The sequence below is a fragment of the Quercus robur genome, chromosome 2, assembly GCF_932294415.1.
Source record: "Quercus robur chromosome 2, dhQueRobu3.1, whole genome shotgun sequence".
NCBI classification, from domain to species: domain Eukaryota; kingdom Viridiplantae; phylum Streptophyta; class Magnoliopsida; order Fagales; family Fagaceae; genus Quercus; species Quercus robur.
The window spans coordinates 2969552-2991704 of NC_065535.1; the positions used below are offsets into that span (position 1 = coordinate 2969552).

The 22153-nt window shown below is 37.1% G+C and overlaps 4 protein-coding genes across 4 annotated transcripts; 1 reads left to right on the forward strand and 3 right to left on the reverse strand.

Annotated features, from left to right (window-relative positions):
- Nucleotides 1-862: 862 nt before the first annotated feature.
- Nucleotides 863-7876, reverse strand: LOC126716182 ((+)-piperitol/(+)-sesamin synthase CYP81Q1-like). Its single transcript, XM_050417213.1, has 2 exons — nt 7811-7876; nt 863-1483 (listed from the first exon to the last, which is right to left on the reverse strand). Exons 1-2 carry the CDS (start codon nt 7874-7876, stop codon nt 863-865), a joined length of 687 nt encoding a protein of 228 aa, XP_050273170.1.
- Nucleotides 7515-19213, reverse strand: LOC126709585 (cytochrome P450 81E8-like). Its single transcript, XM_050409882.1, has 2 exons — nt 18752-19213; nt 7515-8296 (listed from the first exon to the last, which is right to left on the reverse strand). Exons 1-2 carry the CDS (start codon nt 19115-19117, stop codon nt 7892-7894), a joined length of 771 nt encoding a protein of 256 aa, XP_050265839.1. The 5' UTR covers nt 19118-19213; the 3' UTR covers nt 7515-7891.
- LOC126709575 (cytochrome P450 81Q32-like) lies at nt 9479-13041 on the reverse strand. Its single transcript, XM_050409872.1, has 2 exons — nt 12190-13041; nt 9479-10195 (listed from the first exon to the last, which is right to left on the reverse strand). Exons 1-2 carry the CDS (start codon nt 13039-13041, stop codon nt 9575-9577), a joined length of 1473 nt encoding a protein of 490 aa, XP_050265829.1. The 3' UTR covers nt 9479-9574.
- Nucleotides 19214-19688: 475 nt separating the features above from the next.
- LOC126716183 (cytochrome c oxidase subunit 6b-1-like) lies at nt 19689-21750 on the forward strand. Its single transcript, XM_050417214.1, has 4 exons — nt 19689-19712; nt 20980-21318; nt 21433-21515; nt 21636-21750. The coding sequence occupies exons 1-4, from the start codon at nt 19689-19691 to the stop codon at nt 21748-21750; spliced, it is 561 nt and encodes a 186-aa protein (XP_050273171.1).
- Nucleotides 21751-22153: the final 403 nt, after the last annotated feature.

Genomic DNA, 22153 nt, shown 5'->3' on the forward strand with positions numbered 1-22153 from the left:
TGTGACGACAAAGAACAAGGGAAGGGCTGCCATTACTGCAATTAAATACTTTGCGCCTGACAGAGCCATGCTCTTCAGTTTTTACAACCATCCCCAACCACTTTGGGTCTGAACTGATAAGACAAGTATCCACACTATAAAGCTGAACCTACACGTGGACGTTCAAGGGAAGGGAAAAGATAGTATAAAAGGAAAACGATGTATCGTCTCTAGAGGGAGGGAAAACCTAGCACAAAAGGGGTAATAAGAATATTAAACTCCTCGGACGAGGTCCAATGACTGGAGCCATTCAGGCCGTGCCGGAGAGAAAGTCTTCTTGGACAAGTTCAGTTCACCTCTGTGCAATCATCATGAACACCATGACTAACTACTATCCGATAACCAAGGTCTAGCCTTTTAGCCCACTCTCTACAAATTTATTGTTTGGGCCTTTACGTTCAAACCCAATACACCAATTTGGGGTTGTTACAAATTGAGTCCCTACAGCAACCATTTCTAATCAATTTTAATACACATATAAATCCAATCAAATTGGGAATTTATTAAGATATTATTAGATGTGGTAAGACGTATTAAACTTTAAGTAAAATACTAAGTGACAATTTCTTATTAGATGGTATAAAATATGAATTTTACATTTTATTCTTACCAAATTCGGACACATTTTTTAAAGGAGAGCTCGGGAACATGCATGGCATAAAATTTTGAAATCACGAAAATAACAAATATAGGCAATGGACAAGTATGTCTAACAAAGGACAAGCACTTGTCTAATCTAACTTATTGATGGATTCCTTGATTATTACGGCATATTAAGTACTTTTAGTGCAATAATTTCCTTCAAAGCATATGCTAAATTGGTTCAGATATGAGAAAGAAGATTAGCCATAGCTAGACGTCGGCGACAATTAGCGAACAATGACTGAGCCTTGGGCAAGGTGAGCCCACTCCCTTCACTCATGTCCACCATTTCTTCACCAATCCTATCCCACCCAAAGCACTGTAACAACGAACCCAAAGCCAAGCCTACAACACGCACGACTAACCCTTCATCAGGAAACCCTCTCCTCCCTAACCCAAAAGGCACAAACTTGAACCCATCTCTAACCCCTTCAAACCCTTCAAATCTCTCTGGCTTGAAACTCCTTGGCTCATCCCAAATTTTAGGGTCATTTTGTATGGCCCACATGTTAACTAGTAGGATAGTGCCACCTGGGACTTTGAAACCACCCACCATGCAATCCTCGGATGACTCGTGTGGTACAAGTAATGGTCCTGCTGGGTACATACGCATTGTCTCATTTACAATGCAATGGAGATAAGGTAACTTGGCCAAATCTGCCTCATCAATTAGCCTATCATGTCCTACAACATTGTCAATCTCAGCTTGGACCTTCTTTAGGACTTTTGGGTGGTTCAGCAATAGCGACATTGCCCATTCCATGGTCCCTGCTGAAATGTTGGTTCCAGCAGATAGTAAAACCTGTACACAAATCAAGCAAAATCATAGTCCTCTATGTTTATCTATATGAGGACTTATATGGTCTCAGATTTTGAATTTTCGTTCAGCCAAAACTTTTGAGTTGTCAAAAAAGTTCCTATTAAATAATTATGGAGAAAATTGCGAACTCTTTAGTCTTTAATTAAAAGAATTAATAAAAAAAGGAAATATGGAGAATTTTTTTTGGAGGGGGGGGGGGGGGTAAGGGAAGATAATTATCTTTAAAATTAAATAATAAAAATATAGTGGGGAGGAAGTTAACAATAATATATTATAATAACTAGTCAAAATAAATTTATTTAAAAAAATGACAAAGAAATATTATAATAACAAGAAATTGGAGTAATGAGACAACATTCAATTTGTAAGATTTATATAATAAATTATAAAATGTCCCTAGCATTACTATTTTATATATATAAAATGATACTACCTTTTATAAATTTTACTACATAAGTTTTAGTTTTTTACAAACAATCAAGGATATCAATACATAATCTGATTCCCAAACCAGCTCTATTATAAATATAAACAATATCTTAATCATCAAGTCAAATCTTCAATGCAGGGTAGAACTCAATCTCATATTAAAGATATAAGTAAAGAGAAAAGTTAACGGATGCTCTTAGGGTATTGGTTTAGAAAATATTTTTTGAAAATTTTTATAGGAAAATAAAAATGTAATTAATTGTTTTAACAAATTTTTATATTTTCTATGAAATGTCCTAAAGGCACTAGTTAACGGGAGACAAATAAATTATCTATCTAGCAGAAATCTCGATGTATTTTAATTACGGGACAAAATTAAGTTACAAAATTGATTGTAGTTTTAGGCTACAACTTTACACAATATTTTTTTTATTAGATGTGAAAATTCATAAATTCTCCATTGGATTACATCTTCTTCTTTTATTCTTCATGCTCACAAAATTTCTAAAAAATTAAAAATGAATAGTTATATCATCAATAAATTATTTAAATTGTAAGTTTTTTTAGTTTAAAATTATGTATAAAATATAAGTCTGGTAAAAGACTAATAGGCCCATTTCAATATCTATACTGGACCAGGGGCCCAGCCCATGGAAAAACCCCTCCTCGGCCATGGGAGAATCTTCCTCGGATGGATATAGCCGAGGGTAAAAGAGGTAACAGACCACTGGTAGCGAGACTCCAGACCGTTCCACAAGGCAGGGAAAGCACGAAAGTAGAGAGAGACAACAGATAAAACGGAAGCGTCTAAGGGAAGACTGCCTTTATTGCATTCAGTGCCTTGTGCCTGACACAACCATACTTCTCTGTCCTTACAACCACTCCCAACAACTGGAGGTAGGGGCAGATGGGACAAGTACCTACCCTAAGGACCCTATTCGGGAGGAGGAAAACGACTATAAAAAGGGGAGTAAAGAGAAACAGAGAGGGGGAGGAACGCCCAACACACTAAAAGCACCAGAAAAAGCTCCTCGGATCTTGTCGAGGACCAAGTTTTCTCTGTTAAACTCGGCCCATGGGGAATACCTTGATGGTCGTCATTCACACACCAAAGCTCATCTTTTTGGCCCACTCTCTACAAAATTCATTGAATTGGGCTCACTGGTTTGAGGTTCCATGCATTTTAGACTTGGCTTGAAAAAACGTGACCCTACAATTGGCGCCGTCTGTGGGAAGAGCTTGAGCGTTAGCAAGTGCAACGACCAATCGTGGTGGGGTCAAGCTCCTACCACCAGGAGTCCATCAGAAAGACTGTTGTGACGGTGGTACAAGCTGCGCGAAAGCCTCCCCCTTATTTCCCAAAACGCATCGTCGTTGTCGTCACTCAGCCTCCACTCAGGCCCATACTTTGAAGCGTTGATTACGTTGGAAGGGTTGTTAAGTGAAACGTGGTCCTAGGGGCTTCTTACGCCAGACATTTGCCCCGGATGCCTGACAAGGGGCTAACTCTCGCGGGCCTAGTAGTCCAGTCCGTTGAATCCCCTATGGAGAGAGAAATTGATAGCCTAAACCTAAGTGCTAGACAGAACCAAGGCCTTGCATGGTCCTCGGACTCAAGCCTATGAGGAAACTAGACACTCTGAAAACAAAGCCTAAGTGCTAGACAGAACTAAGGCCTTGCATGGTCTTTGGACTCAAGCCTATGGGGAAACTAGACACACTAAAAGCCTAAGTGTTAGACAGAACCAAGGCCTTGCATGGTCCTCGGACTCAAGCCTATGGGGAAACTAGACACACCAAAAGCCTAAGTGCTAGACAGAACCAAGACCTTGCATGGTCCTCGGACTCAAGCCTATGGGGAAACTAGACACACTAAAAGCCTAAGTGCTGGACAGAACCAAGGCCTTGCATGGTCCTCGGACTCAAGCCTATGGGGAAACTAGACACTCTGAAAACAAAGCCTAAGTGCTAGACAGAACCAAGGCCTTGCATGGTCCTCGGATTCAAACCTATGGGGAAACTAGACACACTAAAAGCCTAAGTGCTAGACAGAACCAAGGCTTTGCATGGTCCTCGGACTCAAGCCTATGGGGAAACTAGACACTCTGAAAACAAAGTCTAAGTGCTAGACAAAACCAAGACCTTGCATGGTCCTCGGACTCAAGCCTATGGGGAAACTAGACACACTAAAAGCCTAAGTGCTAGATAGAACCAAGGCCTTGCATAGTCCTCGGACTCAAGCCTATGGGGAAACTAGACACTCTGAAAACAAAGCCTAAGTGCTAGACAGAACCAAGGCCTTGCATGATCCTCGGACTCAAGCCTATAAGGAAACCAGGCACTCTGAAAACAAAGCCTAAATGCTAGACAGAACCAAGGCCTTACATGGTCCTCGGACTCAAGCCTATGGGGAAATCAGACACATTAAAAGCCTAAGTGCTAGACAGAACCAGGGTCTTGCATGGTCCTTAGACTCAAACCTATGAGAAACTAGCAACTTTAAGGTGGTCCTAAGTCTTAGGCAGGATGAAGGTATTGCATGGTTCTCGGACCTCCGGCCTTATGGAAACTAACATACAATGGTGCCTTTCCGTGTTTAGACCAGGTACAGTCATACCTCGGTCCTCAGACCATACATCTAAAACAAGTTAAAGCCACGAATATCATCGGAAACGCGGAAAAGAACCCTAATACCTAGTGGCCCCCTCGGACGGTTTATTTCGGATTATACATCCTTAGGCGGTCACCCCGTTCGCAATACAGAATGTGCGGCTGCTATCCCGGTTAGTCTTATATAGTTAACTTATTTAAAGTAGGCATTGTTGTGCTCATCGACTTTGATAAATTCAAAGTAATAACTCCACCAACGAAGGCATCGGTTCTAACTATGGTTCGAAAGAAAAGTCACCAGCACATCCATTCACAAGATAATTATTGCAGAAGAGAAAAGATACGTAAAATGCAATAAAATCACCTTTTATTGGATAAAGAGATAGTACAATATACATAAAAGGGCTTAGACAAGCCAGTTATCATAAGCTAACTAAAAAAAAAATAAAAATACACGGGGGCGATAGACCCTTCAATTTTGCTCTAACAACGACTAGGCAAGTCTGGATAGCACCAGTGATGGAAGAGAAGAAGAAGCAGAGGCAATTGGGTGGCACCAGTGATGGAAGAGAAGAAGAAGCAGAGGCACCTGAATGGCACCAATGATGGAAGAGAGGAAGAAGCGGGGATGCCCAATCCCCATACCTGCTCTGGCAGTAACCGAGCAAGTATCGTTCTAGTAGCAAACGAGCAAGTATCGGATTTTGGCTGAAGGAAGAAGAAGCTTCTTTCTTGCCTTATCAAGGAGAATAAAGGCCTTGAGCCTTTGTCTCCCTTGTCCTAACTAGGCCATTCTGAATCTCGGAGATACCCAAGACTTCTGAAGAGGGTTTCTGTTTTGTTCCTTCACCCTCATCCTAACCACGATCATTTCACTCCCAAAGTCTTAGTCACTCTCATAGCAGGGAGTTTAGGAACATTTGAGGAGCTAGAAACCTGAAAACTCAAGGCTATGCAAATAAAGATGGACTATCTCCCACTGCACGTCTTATATAGGGGACGAATCTGGAGGCAATCAATTCGCTCCGAAACCCTAGGAAGGAATTACAAACGAGATTAATCTCGCTCGAATTCCAAAGTAGTCTTCAACCGTTGGATTTATGTCACCTCGTGAAAGAGCCCTAATTAAAGCGCGCCTCGTGTACCGAAACGACAGGGATGTGGCTGGGATAGATTAAAAGAATGTCTCATAGCCAGGAAAGCGCCTCGAGCAAATGAAGAGACTCTGGCATTAATGGAAGGCAAGATTTGGGAAATAGTGACAGAAGCCCGATGTCACCAAAACCCTTTTGTTCGTCCGAGGAGCCGAACAGTAGGATTTTGAGGGGCTATTGTGGGGGGTAAAAGACTAATAGGCCCATTTCAATATCTATATTGGGCCAGGGGCCTAGCCCATGGAAAAACCCCTCCTCGACCATGGGAGAATCCTCCTCGGATGGATATAGCCGAGGGTAAAAGAGGTAAAAGATCACCGGTAGCGAGACTCCAGACCGTTCCACAAGGCAGGGAAAGTACGAAAGTAGAGAGAGACAACAGATAGAACGAAAGCGTTTAAGGGAAGACTGCCTTTATTGCATTCAGTGCCTTGTGTCTGACACAGCCATACTTCTCTGTCCTTACAACAACTCCCAACAACTGGAGGTAGGGACAGATGGGACAAGTACCTACCCTAGGGATCCTATTCGGGAGGAGGAAAACAACTATAAAAAGGGGAGTAAAGAGAAACAGAGAGGAGGAGGAACGCCCAACACACCAGAAAAAGCTCATCGGATCTTGCCGAGGACCAAGTTTTCTCTATTAAACTCTGCCCATGGGGAATACCTTGATGGTCGTCATTCACACACCAAAGCCCAGCTCTTTGGCCTACTCTCTACAAAATTCATTGAATTGGGCTCATTGGTTTGAGGTTCCATGCATTTTGGACTTGGCCTGAAAAAACGTGACCCTACAATAAGCTTATAGATCATATAGTAAATAATATCTGATTGACACAAAACTTGACATGTATATTAAGAGCGTAAAAAACATGCAATTCAACAGTTAGATTTTCAAAATATGTAGTAATGTTTATTTTATTGAGTAAGGTTCTTGCCTTAAGCGACAACAAATTTTATAGTTAAATTTTGTCTTTAATTACTTTGCTATCATCTTTCTATTATAAATATCTTTTACAAACTAATGTGATATTTACATATGTAAAGCAAAGCTCTCAAACAATTGTTTGTTACCAAGATAAGCTTTATTATGTTCTCACACAAACTAATGTCAACTTTTAAAACACACAACATAAAGTAAATAAGAAATGTATTTACTATTATGTTGTTAACTTGTTAACATGGTATAAATTTCATTCATTGTATAATTTGAAAGCCTTTTATACGTAAAATGAAAAAGTTTAGGGAAGAATTTGTCACAATTTGTTCAAGTGATCAATTGTAGTAATGAAAAAAAGAAGATGGGTTCATGTTTAAGTAATTATCCACTTGTCATAGTCAATCATTTCAACATGATTGTAGTAAAAATTGTATATGTATGATAAAAATGAGATCTTTTACTATCACGCACTTTTCCACAATGAAGAGGTCATTTCTTTCAATTATACATACTACTCTTGCCTCCACTATTGAATTACTCTTTTTTACCAGTTTGTTTGTTCTTTATTTTATTTTGGAATGTTCCAGAATATTGTCCCGTTTCTAAAAGTAAAAGTCATTAATTTACTAATTTTTCTATTATACCTTTACTTTATTTTCAAAACTATTTAAAAAGAAAACTAACAAATATTTAAAAAACCAATCTAATTAAAATACCTTTTTAATTGTCTCATTAAGAATAATTCTTAAAAAAAAGTTAATAAATTTATTTAAAAGTAATTTTATAAGCTTATAAATTTTTATAAAGCACACAAAAGCAAGTTATAGTTCCTTTAAAAATTTGACTTTTCAACCAACAAATTCGGACGAGCAAGTTATAGTTCCTTTAAAAATTTGACTTTTCAACCAACAAATTCGGACGAGGGAGTAATAATATTCAACCACTCCTAAATCATAGCAAAACTCCTGCTACAAAAGATAAGTTTGACTCAACTTTGTCCTGAGAAATTGGCAGTGTCTTTTAACACTACTCCTAATGTATTAATGAAATTTAAATGCAAAAAAGTGAGAAATTTGGTCGTTGAATGTATTCACAGAGGTCCTATCTTTTACTTTTACTTTTCTTTAGTAAAAAAGAAAGAAACAAACAAACTTTGGTGCAGAAGTTAGATCTTACCAGCATGATGCCTCTGATAATCTCATCCTTGAAGTATTCAGGTTCCGATTCTTGCTTAGACAACATAATTTCAATCAACGTTTACTCCTCTCCCTCACTTGATCCCATTCTTCTATGCTCCTCTATCAAACTCTGCATAAAACCATCTCTCTTTTCCTGCACCAATATCAACCTCTTTTCTTTCCCTCTATTCCCAACCCACCACAAAAATGGCAAATAATCTTCCATAATCGTCACACCCCCTAACAAGAAAGTCTCAGTCACAATCTCCCTAATCTTCCTCCCTTCCTCCACTTCACGCTTCCCAGCTATCATCCTCATCATCACGTTGAGAGTTAGTTCAAAGAACAACGCTTTCACGTCCACAGGCTGGTCTTTTTGGCTTAGGAGGCGGCGAATGAGTGAGTGAACTTCATGGCTGCGTATGTGTGAAAGAGTTTGGACACGATGGGATGAGAGTATTTCAAGGGAAGCGATTTTGCGAAGGTTTCGCCAGTGGTCGCCATATGGAGCCCAAGAGAGGCTGGTATAGTTGTAACCAAGGTGCTTTCGTGCGAGCATGCGTGGCCGGTTGGCGAAAACAACGTCGTGTTTTGTGAGGCATTCTTCGGCTAAAGAAGGAGAAGAGATAAGGAGGACTGGTCGAGAGCCGAAGTTGAGAAAAACTATGGGGCCGTATTTGTTTGATAGGTTGGAGAGAGTTTGGTGGAGAGGTTTTTTGGTTTTGAGAAGGCAGAGATGGCCAATTATTGGGAGAGTAGGGAAGGGGCTTGGTGGGAGGTTTTGAAGCTTTGAGAGAAAGTGCTTTGTGAAGACATAGAAAGCTAAAAAGAGCAGGATTTGGAATAGCATGGTGCTAATATTGCTAAAGGATAGGAAAGGTATGGGATTTGATTGATATGGATGTCAGCTTTTTATTTTTATTTTTATAGGGGATATGGATGTTAGCTTTAATTTGTGGCGGAGGAGTGAAGAAAAGAAAAAGTTGAGGAATTTGTATTCCATGTAACAAGCATATAAAACATCTCTTTGGAGACCCCCACAAATGTATGACCCACTTCAAGTGAAATAAATGTTATATATCTCCATTATACAGGGTTAGCCCTTTCATTAGGTGAATGAGATGATTGTTTAAGGCTCTTAAGTGAAAGAGGGTTCCAAAATTTTGAAAAAAAAGAGTATTAGTTTTAGAAGAAACTCCAAAAAATCTTATACATCTTGGAAACATGTGTAACATAAAATTTTAAAATTGATATTTTCTTTTAAGGACATCTTGGAAACATTTTCTAAGAGGTTAAATAATATAAAGATGTGGTGTAAAACTTATGTTTTACCCTTTCAATCTCAGTATGTTACATCATCTTATCATATATTTAAAAATAAGCACAACCACTTCCAATCAATTCTAATACAAATATATAAATCCAATCAAATTGGAAATTTATTGAGATGTTATTAGGTGTAATAAGACGTATTAAACTTTAAGTAAAATACTGACATGATAATTTTTTATTAAATGGTATAAAATATGAATTTTACATTTTATTCTTACCAAATTCGGACACATTTTTTAAAGGAGAGCTCGAGAACATGCATGGCATAAAATTTTGAAATCACGAAAATAACAAATATAGGCAATCGACAAGTATGTCTAACAAGGACAACCAGTTGTCTAATCTAACTTATTGATGGATTCCTTGATTATCACGGCATATTAAGTACTTTTAGTGCAATAATTTCCTTCAAAGGACATGCTAAATTGGTTCAGATATGAGAAAGAAGATTAGCCATAGTTGGACGTGGGTGACAATTAGCGAACAATGACTGAGCCTTGGGCAAGGTGAGCCCACTCCCTTCACTCATGTCCACCATTTCTTCACCAATCCTATCCCACTCAAAGCACTGTAACAACGAACCCAAAGCCAAGCCAACAACACACACGGCTAACCCTTCACCGGGACACCCTCTCCTCCCTGACCCAAAAGGCACAAACTTGAACCCATCTCTAACCCCTTCAAACCCTTCAAATCTCTCTGGCTTGAAACTCCTTGGCTCATCCCAAATTTTAGGGTCATTATGTATGGCCCACATGTTAACCAATAGGATAGTGCCACCTGGGACTTTGAAACCACCCACCATGCAGTCCTCTGATGACTCATGTGGTACAAGTAATGGTCCTGCTGGGTACATACGCATTGTCTCATTTACAATGCAATGGAGATAAGGTAACTTGGCCAAATCTGCTTCATCAATTAGCCTATCATGTCCTACAACATTGTCAATCTCGGCTTGCACCTTCTTTAGGACTTTTGGGTGGTTCAGCAAGAGCGACATTGCCCACTCCATGGTCCCAGTTGAAGTGTCGGTTCCAGCAAATAGTAAAACCTGTACACAAATCAAGCAAAATCATGGTCCTTTATGTTTATCTATATGAGGACTTATATGGTCTTAGATTTTGAATTTTCATTCAGCCAAAAATTTTGATTTGTCAAAAAAGTTCCTATTAAATAATAATGCAGAAAATAGTGAACTCTTTAGTCTTTAATTAAAAAAAAAAAAAAACAGGAGAGAAAATATGGAGAAATTTTGGGGGGGGGGGGGGGAGGGGGTGGTGGAGAGGTAAGTGAAGATAATTATCTTTAAAATTAAATAATAAAAATATAGTGGGAGGAAGTTAACAATAGCATATTATACTAACTAGTCAAAATAAATTCATGTAAAAAAATGACAGAAATATTATAATAACAAGAAATTGGAGTAACGAGACAACATTCAATTTGTAAGATTTATATAGTAAATTATAAAATGTCCCTAGCATCACTATTTTATATATATGAAACGATACTATCTATTATAAATTTTACTATATAAGTTTTAGTGTTTTACAAACAATCAAGGATATCAATACATAATCCAATTCCCAAACCAACTCTATTATAAATATAAAAAATACCTTATATCAATGAGACAAATCTTCAACTCAAGGTAGAACTCAATCTCATATTAAGGATATAAATAAAGGGAAAAGTTAACGATGCCCTAAGGGTATTGGTTTAGAAAATATTTTTAGAAATTTTTTACAGAAAAAGAAAAAAGTAATTAATTGTTTTAAAAACTTTTTATATTTTCTATGAAATGTCCTAAAAGCACCAATTAATTGGAGACATAAATAAATTATCTATCTAGCAGAAATCTTGACTCATTTTAATTAATAAACAAAATTTAGTTAGAAAATTGATTATAACTTTAGGCTACAACTTTACTCAATATCATTTTATCATAAGTGAATTTTCACAAATCTTCCATTGGATTACATCTTCTTCTTTTATCCTCCATACACACAAAATTTCTAAAAAATTAAAGATCGATAGCTATATCATTAATAAATTGTTAGTTTTTATAGTTTAAAATTATGAATAAAATATAAACTTATAGATTATATAGTAAATAATATCTAATTGACACAAAACTTGATATATATATTAAAAGTATAAAGAACATGCAATTCAATAGTTAGATTTTCAAAATATGTAGTAATGTTTATTTTATTGAGTAAAATTCTTGCCTTAGACTACAACAAATTTTGTAGCTAAATTTTATCCTTAATTACTTTGCTATCATGTTTCTATTATAAATATCTTTATCAAACTAATGTGATGTCTACATATGTAATGCAAAGCTCTCAAACAATTGTTTATTACCAAAATAAGCTTTATTATGTTCTCACACAAACTAATGTCAACTTTTAAAACACACAACATAAAGTAAATAAGAAATGTATTTACTATTATGTTGTTAACTTGTTAACATAGTATTAATTTCGTTCACGATATAATTTGAAAGCCTTTAATAAGTAAAATGAAAAAGTTTAGGAAACAATTTTTGTCACAACTTACTAAAATGATCAATTATAGTGATAGAAAAAGATGATGTGTCAATATTTAAGTAATTATCCACTCATCATAGTCATCCATTTCAACATGATTGCAGTAAAAATTGTATATGTATGCTAAAAATTAGATCTTTTACTATCACGCACTTTACCACAATGAAGGGGTCATTCCTTTCAATAATACATACTAGTTTTGCCTCCACTATATTGAAGTAATAATACTCAACCACTCCTAAATTATAGCAAAACTCCTGCCACAAAAGATAAGTGTGACTCAACTCTGTCCTGAGAAATTGGCAGTGTCTTTTGACATTTCTCCTAATGTATTAATGAAATTTCAATGCAAAAAAGTGAGAAAGGTCGACCTTTCATTAATACATTACAGTTTGGTCGTTGAATGTATTCACAGAGGTCCTATCTTTTACTTTTCTTTAGGAAAAAAGAAACAAACAAACAAACAAACTTTGGTGCAGAAGTTAGATCTTACCAGCATGATGCCTCTGATAATCTCATCCTTGAAGTACTCAGGTTCCGATTCTTGCTTAGCCAACATAACTTCAATCAACGTTTTCTTCTCTCCCTCACTTGATCCCATTCTTCTATGCTCCTCTATCAAACTCTGCATAAAACCATCTCTCTTTTCCTGCACCAATATCAACCTCTTTTCTTTCCCTCTATTCCCAACCCACCTCAAAAATGGCAAATAATCTTCCATAATCGTCACACCCCCTAACAAGAAAGTCTCAGTCACAATCTCCCTAATCTTCCTCCCTTCCTCCACTTCACGCTTCCCAGCTATCATCCTCATCATCACGTTGAGTGTTAGTTCAAAGAACAGCGCTTTCATGTCCACAGGCTGGTCTTTTTGGCTTAGGAGGCGGCGAATGAGTGAGTGAACTTCATGGCTGCGTATGTGTGAAAGAGTTTGGACACGATGGGATGAGAGTATTTCAAGTGAAGCGATTTTGCGAAGGTTTCGCCAGTGGTCGCCATATGGAGCCCAAGAGAGGCTGGTGTAGTTGTAACCAAGGTGCTTTCCTGCGAGCAGGCGTGGCCGGTTGGCGAAAACAATGTCGCGTTTTCTGAGGCATTCTTCGGCTAAAGAAGGAGAAGAGATAAGGAGGACTGGTCGAGAGCCGAAGTTGAGGAAAACTATGGGGCCGTATTTGTTTGATAGGTTGGAGAGAGTTTGGTGGAGAGGTTTCTTGGTTTTGAGAAGGTAGAGATGGCCAATTATTGGGAGAGTAGGGAAGGGGCTTGGTGGGAGGTTTTGAAGCTTTGAGAGAAAGTGTTTTGTGAAGACATAGAAAGCTACAAAGATCAGGATTTGGAAGAGCATGGTGCTAATATTGCTAAAGGATAGGAAAGGTATGGGATTAATTGATATGGATGTCAGCTTTAATTTGTAGTGAGGAATTTGCATTCCATGTAACAAGTATATAAAACATCTCTTCGTAGACCTCACAAATGTAGGACCCATCGCACGTGAAATAATTGTTAAAAAATCTCCAATATTGGCATTATACCAAATATTATCTCGTACATTCATGAAATGAAAGCACCTTATCATGTTTCCATTAAAAAAAAAAAAAAAAAACACTTATCATGTGATTATCTTGATTCTTTTGATCTTTTAAAGGTGCATGGCTGCAAAGGGGGAAGGTGCCCTAGAGTGTGATAAGTTTTCAGAATATTATCGTGCACTTTGCCCGGGTGAATGGGTATGTCTCTTTTATGCTTTTGCATATACATGATAGTATGCTTGTCTTTCCTTATCAATCATCTTAAGGTTTGTTTCTCAAAAAAAAAAAAAAAAAAAAATCATCTTAAGGTTTGTTTTAACCGTTCCGATTTTACAAAACTCCTGTTGGCATTTTTTCCATTGCCTTTCTGTGTTTGGTAACTTAAATCCAATCAAATTGAGACCCTCATGCACCCAGTTTGTGCTGACGATGCTTAATTGCAGTTTGCTACCAGTTAGAAAGTTTTAGTGCAAAGCTGGAAGTAATAAGAAAAGGGGTACTGAACCCCGGCACCTGTCTTTTTTTGGTTCGGGTGTTTGCCGAAATAGTATCACCTATATTAGTAAGAACTAAATACCTCTTACGTGAAGTCTTTACACAAGCTGGTGCATTGGATCGAAGTCTGGAGTCTCTACTTCATTTAGTTGTCACCTAGTACTGTATGAACAACTCACAATTCATGAATGATATCAAGAGCATTATAATTCAATTGGTTGGCACTTCCTGAAATTTCTATCTAGGATTCAAATTCTCATACCCCCAACTATCAAAATAAATATTTAAGAATGATGATAGTATATACATCTTATACTTGACTGACTGACTTAAAAAGTTGTAAAATGTTACTGTTCTGCTCAAATGACTTACACTTTTAAAGTTTGGGGTAATTTTTATTTTAGCCCTTAAAGTTTAAATTTTGAATTTTAATCCTTAAATTTAAGCCTGTTTTAATTTGGCCATTCTGTACATTCTCGTTAATGATGTGGCTATTAAATGCCAACTAAGAACAACACAACATAGTATTTTTATTCAAAACTAGCTACATCAATATTTATTTATTTTTAATTAATCCACGTAATTAATCCAATTTTTTCCCTTTTTATTTCTTCTTTTCACTTTTTTTTTTTTTACCTCCCATATTCTTTTTCTCTTTCATCATATTTGGATGGGCAAACTTGAATGCCTCCACCAAAAAAATTCCAAAACTCTTTAGAATAAAAAAAATTCTGGTTGGTTGCCTAGAATTCTAATATAAGAAGGGGAGAAAAATGTTTGGGCAAACAAATGAATCCTAGCCACAATGCCATTGTCGCTGCATATCTCTCACTTCCATGATTGTATCTTCACCATTGTGGTTCACCGTGGTTGGTACTCTGTCCAATTTGGTATTTTGACTGAAGAAACCTGCGGCAAGAGGCTCAATTTTGGGCAGTTCATGGCTTTTGCTGATATATTGATCACTAATTGGAATTGACCTGGCAATATCGCTGCTACTGAGTTGGCTTGGTCCTGAGTGATCAGAACCGGAGCAATGCAACACAGTGGATTCATCTCAAGTGTTGAAGGGTGGCACATTGGTGTTGTCATGTGGACTTCAGCCAAGGTGGTAGGACTTGATGTGGGTTTGAGGGAGTAGGTCTTTGGGGCTCCAGGTGAGTCTGCTTGGTGGTTCGTAACAACGGTTCGAGCGGTGATTGGCGGGTTTGTGTTCAGTGTGTGTTTCTTAGAGTTGTTTAGGTATGCTCTTGATGGTTGATGGAGGCATGGTGCTAGCTTTTTGTGAATTGGGTTTGGGTCTCATTTAGTTTGATGTGTGTTTATGGTGGTTGGGCCTGCTTGCTGTGTTTTGTTTTGTATTGGCTGATCGGGATTTGATTCTATTATTTAGTAATGTTGTGTTCTGTTGGTGGTGCCGATGGCTCGTGAGATGGGGGTTTGATGGTAGGGTTGGATTGCCTGTACTTTGTTTGGATGTTGGAAAATGCTCTTAGAAAAAGCTGGTCAGATGGTGATGCGATGGTGGGGTTGGATTGTCTGTACTCTGTTTGGATGGGGAAGGGATTGGTGGAGGCAGCTGGAGTGAGGGCTAGTGGCGAATAAAAAGGGGAAAGAAAAAAAAGGAGCAAATGAAAAGGAAAATATAAAATAGATGCAATGGGCATGAAGGAAGGATAATTGATCATGGCATTTCTTTGTGATGTGCTCAAAAAGGTGTAGTTATAGTGAAAAAAAAAGGTCACAACATCAATGGGCATGAAGAAAGGATGAGATTCAAAACATTATATAGGACAAACATAGAAATGTTTAACCGTAAGGGAACGACATCAAAATAACTCCAAACTTAGAGGGTGCAATTTGCAATTTGGTTTACAAACTATTATCTAGTTACACAATACAAACTAGGGCATTATCACAAATTAGATATTTAGCTTGTACAATTAGGCGTTACTTTCTGGCAACTTAAAATAGTGGAAAGGTTACTGCTGCTGAAAGAAACTGGTATTTAATTACACAATACAAAGAGTATCATCACAGCTTAAGTAGATATGCTAAACTATTATTGGCTGCTTGATCATAGCATTTTACGGACTGTAATTTAGATGGAATTTGCTGTAACGTCTTTGTTTCTTGGGTGAGTAGGTTGTGTTAAAATTGCTCTTTGAAGCAAGCTGTTGTGTTCTTCATGTATGCCAGGTTGACAGATGGAATGAGCAAAGGGAGAACGGAACCTTTCCAGGTCCTCTGTAGATGATGTGTCGAAATTTCTACTAAATTCAAGATATGAATTTCTTTAATGAGATATGGATCCTAAGGGAATGTCCCATTAAAACAATGAGTTAATAAGAAATTTTCCTTGCTTGTTGGAACTGTTTCTGGTTCAAATACAGAGAAATTGTTGCTCATGAACAAAGTTATTGTTTTATCATCACTGAGGCATTTTTCCATCTTATATATCTGCTTAAACTGTTCTGCAGCAGTTAGAGGTTAGTGTGTAGAATTTACCTCGGGGGTATTTTGTACGGCTATACCCATCACATGATAAATCATATTGTTTCTTAATGAAGTTTTGTTTGATAAGCCTTGAGAAATTCGGTATGTCATTGCTTAAAATTCTTTAGTCAGATGTAATGTGCTTTGGAATAGGTTATTTCATTACTTGACTCGAGGTCCTGTCATATTTCTTCCTTTCACCCACTTTCAACTATATGATTCAAGGGACTTATCAAAGCTATATGATTCAAAGGAGATTAATTTCTTTACACCTTCAACATGTCTACTACATTTGGCTATTAAGGGCAATATATATTTTCTGCTTACTTCTGCCGGATTTAGCTAATATCCATCCTAGTTTGTTGGTGTTTTGGTGGCTTTGTATTTTTTTTAGACTCTCCTTACGCCCCATCTAAAAGACGGCCAACATTAAAAAGATCAACAATAATCTCTTCTTTGGCAACTTCAACTTCGGAAATATGTAGCATTGATTTCTGAAGTTACGAATCACATCATAATAAACATATTACATTGGTTCTTATTGTCGTTTCTGGAGGGTGTGCTCTGTTTAGTTGCATTGGTGATGCAGCGATCTGTTTTTACTTTGGTTTCTCTGTTTATATGTATAACTCTGTTTTCTTGAGCTGTGACATAGGCTTGTAATGCCTGTTTTTGTTTCTACTCACTTTAAAGTGAGTAAACAGAATTCCGTTCTCATACACAGTTCTGGGGTTTTACTATTTTACCGATTCATCCCAAAAAAAAAAAAATAAAATAAAATAAATAAAGAACAATAGGCAATGGCCAGGGTATATCTAACAATTTTCCTTGAGTTATCACGGCATGTCGTATAATGAAGTAGCTGGGGCAACAATTTCCCTCAAAAGTATGTGTTCAGCTTAGATGCTTCACCTATAATCGATGACAATCTTTGTGGGCAAGATTCCTTCTGGATATTCAGTCTGAGCAGGGTTGTAAAATGAGTTGAGTAATAACAATTAATGACTTATGCATCTAATTTATTTCAACACAAATCTAGCTTAAGCTCATAACAAAACTAAGCTCATCACAAGACTAAATTAAATGATCAAGTTTGTTTTTTATCAAACAAGTTTGAGAAAGTTCTTTGCCTTGCATTCCCTCCCTTGAAACTTGGATTTCCTCCTTTGAAGTTTCCATTTGCTCTTAACCATTCTCCATATTGCTTTGGAGTGCCCTGCTGGTTTGTAGAAGTCTGGCAATGCTTATCGTCATGACCGAGCATTCCACAAAGGAAGCAAAATGTTGGAAGTCTTTCGTACTTGAAATGAATCCAGAACTTCTCACCATCTTTGCTTACAACATTTCCGCCTCTACGGAGAGGCTTATCTATTGGAACATCTACTCTGATGCGCATGAACTTTGCCTGGTCCAGTTGGCATGCCCGTTTATCTACTTCAATAAGGCGTCCCAAACTTCTTCCAATATCTTGCCCAACCTCCTCTGACATAAGCTCAAAAGGCAATCCCCACAGCTGGACCCAAAAAGGGGAGTGAGTGAAGACTATATTTTTTACAGTGAGGCCTTTTCTCCATCTACACAAGAGAAGCAGATTATTCTCAAAGTTCCATGGCCCACTATTTTCTACCCAATCTCTTTGATAACTGGAGCTAAATTTGAATTGTAAAATGTTGCTTCCTACCTCAACTATTCTCAGCTCTGACCCCATTTTCCATGCAGCTCTTAGAGTGCTTTTCAGAGCTCTTACATTTTGCTGCCTCTCTGAAAGAAGCCTACCAAACAAACTTAATGAACACTCTTCTAAAAGATCATCCCGGCTTTGTACTGTTATTTGTATTTCCTCTTCTTCCTCTTTGGTGAGGTAGAGGTTTTGTAGTTCTTCAATCACTGCTTGCTCCATTGGGAAAGAAGTGTGTTTATGGGGCGGAAAACCCCACCAAGGGGAGCTGAGATCTCTTCCAAACGGGAGAGGAGTGAAAGGCTCTTACAGAGTGAGAGAGAGAGGTGCTCCTACGAGGGAGAGAGAGTGTTCCTTTCACGAGTTCCTTTCAGCATGATGCCTCTGATAATCTCATCCTTGAAGTACTCAGGTTCCGATTCTTGCTTAGCCAACAGAACTTCAATCAACGTTTTCTCCTCTCCCTCACTTGATCCCATTCTTCTATGCTCCTCTATCAAACTCTGCATAAAACTATCTCTCTTTTCCTGCACCAATATCAACCTCTTTTCTTTCCCTCTATTACCAACCCACCTCAAAAATGGCAAATAATCTTCCATAATCGTCACACCCCCTAACAAGAAAGTCTCAGTCACAATCTCCCTAATCTTCCTCCCTTCCTCCACTTCACGCTTCCCAGCCATCATCCTCATCATCACGTTGAGTGTTAGTTCAAAGAACAACGCTTTCATGTCCACAGGCTGGTCTTTTTGGCTTAGGAGGCGGCGAATGAGTGAGTGAACTTCATGGCTGCGTATGTGTGAAAGAGTTTGGACACGATGGGATGAGAGTATTTCAAGGGAAGCGATTTTGCAAAGGTTCCGCCAGTGTTCACCATATGGAGCCCAAATGAGGCTGGTGTAGTTGTAACCAAGGTGCTTTCCTGCGAGCATGCGTGGCCGGTTGGCGAAAACAACGTCGCGTTTTGTGAGGCATTCTTCGGCTAAAGAAGGAGAAGAGATAAGGAGGATTGGTCGAGAGCCGAAGTTGAGAAAAACTATGGGGCCGTATTTGTTTGATAGGTTGGAGAGAGTTTGGTGGAGAGGTTTCTTGGTTTTGAGAAGGTAGAGATGGCCAATTATTGGGAGAGTAGGGAAGGGGCTTGGTGGGAGGTTTTGAAGCTTTGAGAGAAAGTGTTTTGTGAAGACATAGAAAGCTACAAAGATCAGGATTTGGAAGAGCATGGTGCTAATATTGCTAAAGGATAGGGAAGGTGTGGGATTTATTGATCTGGATGTCAGCTTTAATTTGTGGTGAGGAATTTGTATTCCATATAACAAGTGTATAAAATATCTCTTTGTAGACATCACAAATGTAGGACCCACCTCAAGTGAAATAAATGTTATATATATCCGATATTGGTATTATATGTTGGGTTTTGTGGAGCTTAGTTTTGTTTGATCCAGTTTGACGACTCGAATAATGTTGCATGGTTTTTAAATGGGAGATTTATTGAGCATTAGTCCATGGAGCGGAGGCTTAGCTGCATCTTGTATTTTCTTCTTCCTTGATAATAGTGAAATTTTTATAACTCCGTGATGTAGGCAAATTGCCGAACCACGTAAATACTATCTTGTACGTGTGATTGTTTTTTCTTTGACGTGTGTTTTCTCTATTTTTTTGTTTTTCACAGGTTGAGAATTCGGTTTAATTTCCTATATTATACCAAATATTATCTCATACACTCATGAAAGCACCTTATCATGTTTCCATAAAAATTAAAAAAAAAAAAAAACCTTATCATGTGATTAAAACATGTATGATATATGTGTTTTGGCAGTAATTATATATATCTTATAGGCCAATTGCATGATACAAGCCTCTCACAAAAATGTAAGATTTATATATAAGTTGTGAATGCACACTTTATTTAGGAACAACAATTATTTTACATATTTGATGAATGTATTATCCTTTTTACACTATATAGTCCTCATAATTATGTTAGCTTCATGCATTATAAGAAATAATACTCACTCCATCCTAATTTATTTGCCTTATTTGAAAAGTTAAACTTTTTAAGAGAACATCATTTATTGTTTTGTCTGCCTTATAAAAGTATGAAAGTTTACAAAACTACCCTTAAATAAATTCATCATTTTTTTTAAAGAGTTATTCTTAATAAAGTAACTAAAAAGGTACCCCAATTAGATTGATTTTTTAAATATGTGTTAGTTTTCTTTTCAAATAGTTTTAAAAATAAAGTAGGGGTACAATAGGAATATTAGTAAAATGATAATTTTTATTTTTAGAAACAGGACAATATTTTGGGACATCCAAAATAGAATAGAGGTCAAAGAAATTGAGATGAGGAGTATATAGTATAAATGATATGATATGATTCGTGAGTTATGTGGTATTTAATTTTAGAAAATTTTGATAATAGACTTTTAGTTTCATTTAAATTAAATATTTGTTAAATAGTATCCCTTAATTTAAGAAAATATATCATAACAAATAATATAAATTAATTTACTAATTAATTTTTCATGTCAAAAATAACCTTTTAGTTAGAGTAGAAAGTACTGCTTTTTATGTAGTACCCTTTGATACAGGTACTGATTGAAAACACACGTTTGTAACGCAAATATGTGTTTTTGCACAGTGGCTTGGGTTTTATGAATTTAAGTGAATTGCCTAAAATACCCTCACTCAAATTCCCTAATGACCAAAAACCCTTTTGTGAACCCATCCCATCTCGTTTCTCATCAGTCAATCCTTGTTCTTAGCTCTGTCCCTTCTATTATGTGACACACCAAGCCTCCCCAACCATCTACCCCATGCAATCACCGGAACTGCACTTCTTAAATAGAATTTCTTCAGAAGACTTTACCAAATGGAGTCAGTGGACCCTATGCTTACTGGGCTTTCATCTCTCTAAGCATCCCTTTAGGATGGTACTTTTTGCATTTCTGTGGAGGTTGACATAATATTCTCAGGCCCTGCCATTCCCATTTTGGGATGTTTATGAAAATCCTATCCATTTGTAAAATAACTAAAGCTTGTTTAGGGTGGTAACATTTCTGCTAAATGCTTTGACTTACAGCAATACCATTTAAAAGAGAAGGAGAAGCCAGATGTGGGTACTAAATCCGTGGAAGTAAAAGAGGTTGAAAAGCCAGTAAATGCTGCCTCTGATGAAGTCGTATCTGAGAAAGCTGAGGGTTCACCTGCTGCTGCTGAAGAAAGCACTGAAGTTACCCCAGTTGCCACTGAAGAAAGCAGGGAAGTTAACCCTGCTGTTGGGGAGAGCACTGAAGCCAATTCTGCCGCTGTTGAAAACAACACCGAAACTGCTCCAGCTGCTACCGAAGCAAGCAGTGAAAATTCTGAAGAGGAGAACACTGGTGAACAAGAAGCTGTTGAAGAGACACCAGGGATTAAGGTTCCTATGTCTATAACTTCCCTTCATTGCTACCTAATTGCATTAATTTACTCACTATTTTCATCTTTGTGTTTTGTTTTTGTTCACTTATATTAATATACTGTGGTTATCCAGCTTGAAACCGCACCTGCAGATTCCCGCTTCCCAACTACAAATCAAACAAGGCATTGCTTTACTCGATATATTGAGTATCATCGGTAAGTCAAAGTTGTTTTGAAATTTCCTTTCGCTTCTTAAACTTATTTAGGTTATTTATGTGCCAGCTTGGGACCGGGCAGCGTTTCTGACATTATCTTGATTCTTTCGATCTTTTAAAGGTGCATAGCTGCAAAGGGGGAAGGTGCCTCAGAGTGTGATAAGTTTTCAAAATATTATCGTGCACTTTGCCCGGGTGAATGGGCTTGTATCTTTTATGCTTTTGCATGTACATGATGGTAGGGGCGCAACAACCCTTCGACTAGGGTCTGAATTGTTTTAAAAAAATATTATTATATATAAGTGTATTAATTTTAACAATTTTGTTGTATAAAATTATATTTTATTTATCTTTAATAATATCATTGATTCTTTTAAAAGTAATGCTATATTCACAAAATTTTTTATAACATTTTTACAAACATTTTTGGTAGCAAATTCTTATGAGCTCGCATATGAGTACACCACTCATATTATTTTTTTAATTATGAGTAACCACTTATTGATTAAGTAATTTATAAAAAACTTGCAGCTCTAGCATTTTCCACATTTTAATGACCATAAAAAAATTTATAGATCTAATATCTAAAACAAAATATACAAGCAAAAAAAAAAAAAAAAAACTTAACAACAAAAATAA

Excerpts from the sequence above, each read along its gene's own strand:
- LOC126716182 (XM_050417213.1), bottom strand. The coding sequence starts at position 7,876 with ATGTTGTCTAAGCAAGAATCGGAACCTGAATACTTCAAGGATGAGATT. Across the intron at positions 1,484-7,810 it reads TTATCAGAGGCATCATGCTG|GTTTTACTATCTGCTGGAAC; the intron begins GTAAGATCTAAC and ends ATTTGTGTACAG.
- LOC126709575 (XM_050409872.1), bottom strand. The coding sequence starts at position 13,041 with ATGCTCTTCCAAATCCTGATCTTTGTAGCTTTCTATGTCTTCACAAAA. Across the intron at positions 10,196-12,189 it reads TTATCAGAGGCATCATGCTG|GTTTTACTATTTGCTGGAAC; the intron begins GTAAGATCTAAC and ends ATTTGTGTACAG.
- LOC126709585 (XM_050409882.1), bottom strand. The coding sequence starts at position 19,117 with ATGCTCTTCCAAATCCTGATCTTTGTAGCTTTCTATGTCTTCACAAAA. Across the intron at positions 8,297-18,751 it reads ATGGTGAACACTGGCGGAAC|CTTCGCAAAATCGCTTCCCT; the intron begins CTTTGCAAAATC and ends CACTGGCGAAAC.
- LOC126716183 (XM_050417214.1), top strand. The coding sequence starts at position 19,689 with ATGTATGATATATGTGTTTTGGCA. Across the intron at positions 19,713-20,979 it reads ATGATATATGTGTTTTGGCA|CAATACCATTTAAAAGAGAA; the intron begins GTAATTATATAT and ends TTTGACTTACAG. Across the intron at positions 21,319-21,432 it reads AAGAGACACCAGGGATTAAG|CTTGAAACCGCACCTGCAGA; the intron begins GTTCCTATGTCT and ends GTGGTTATCCAG.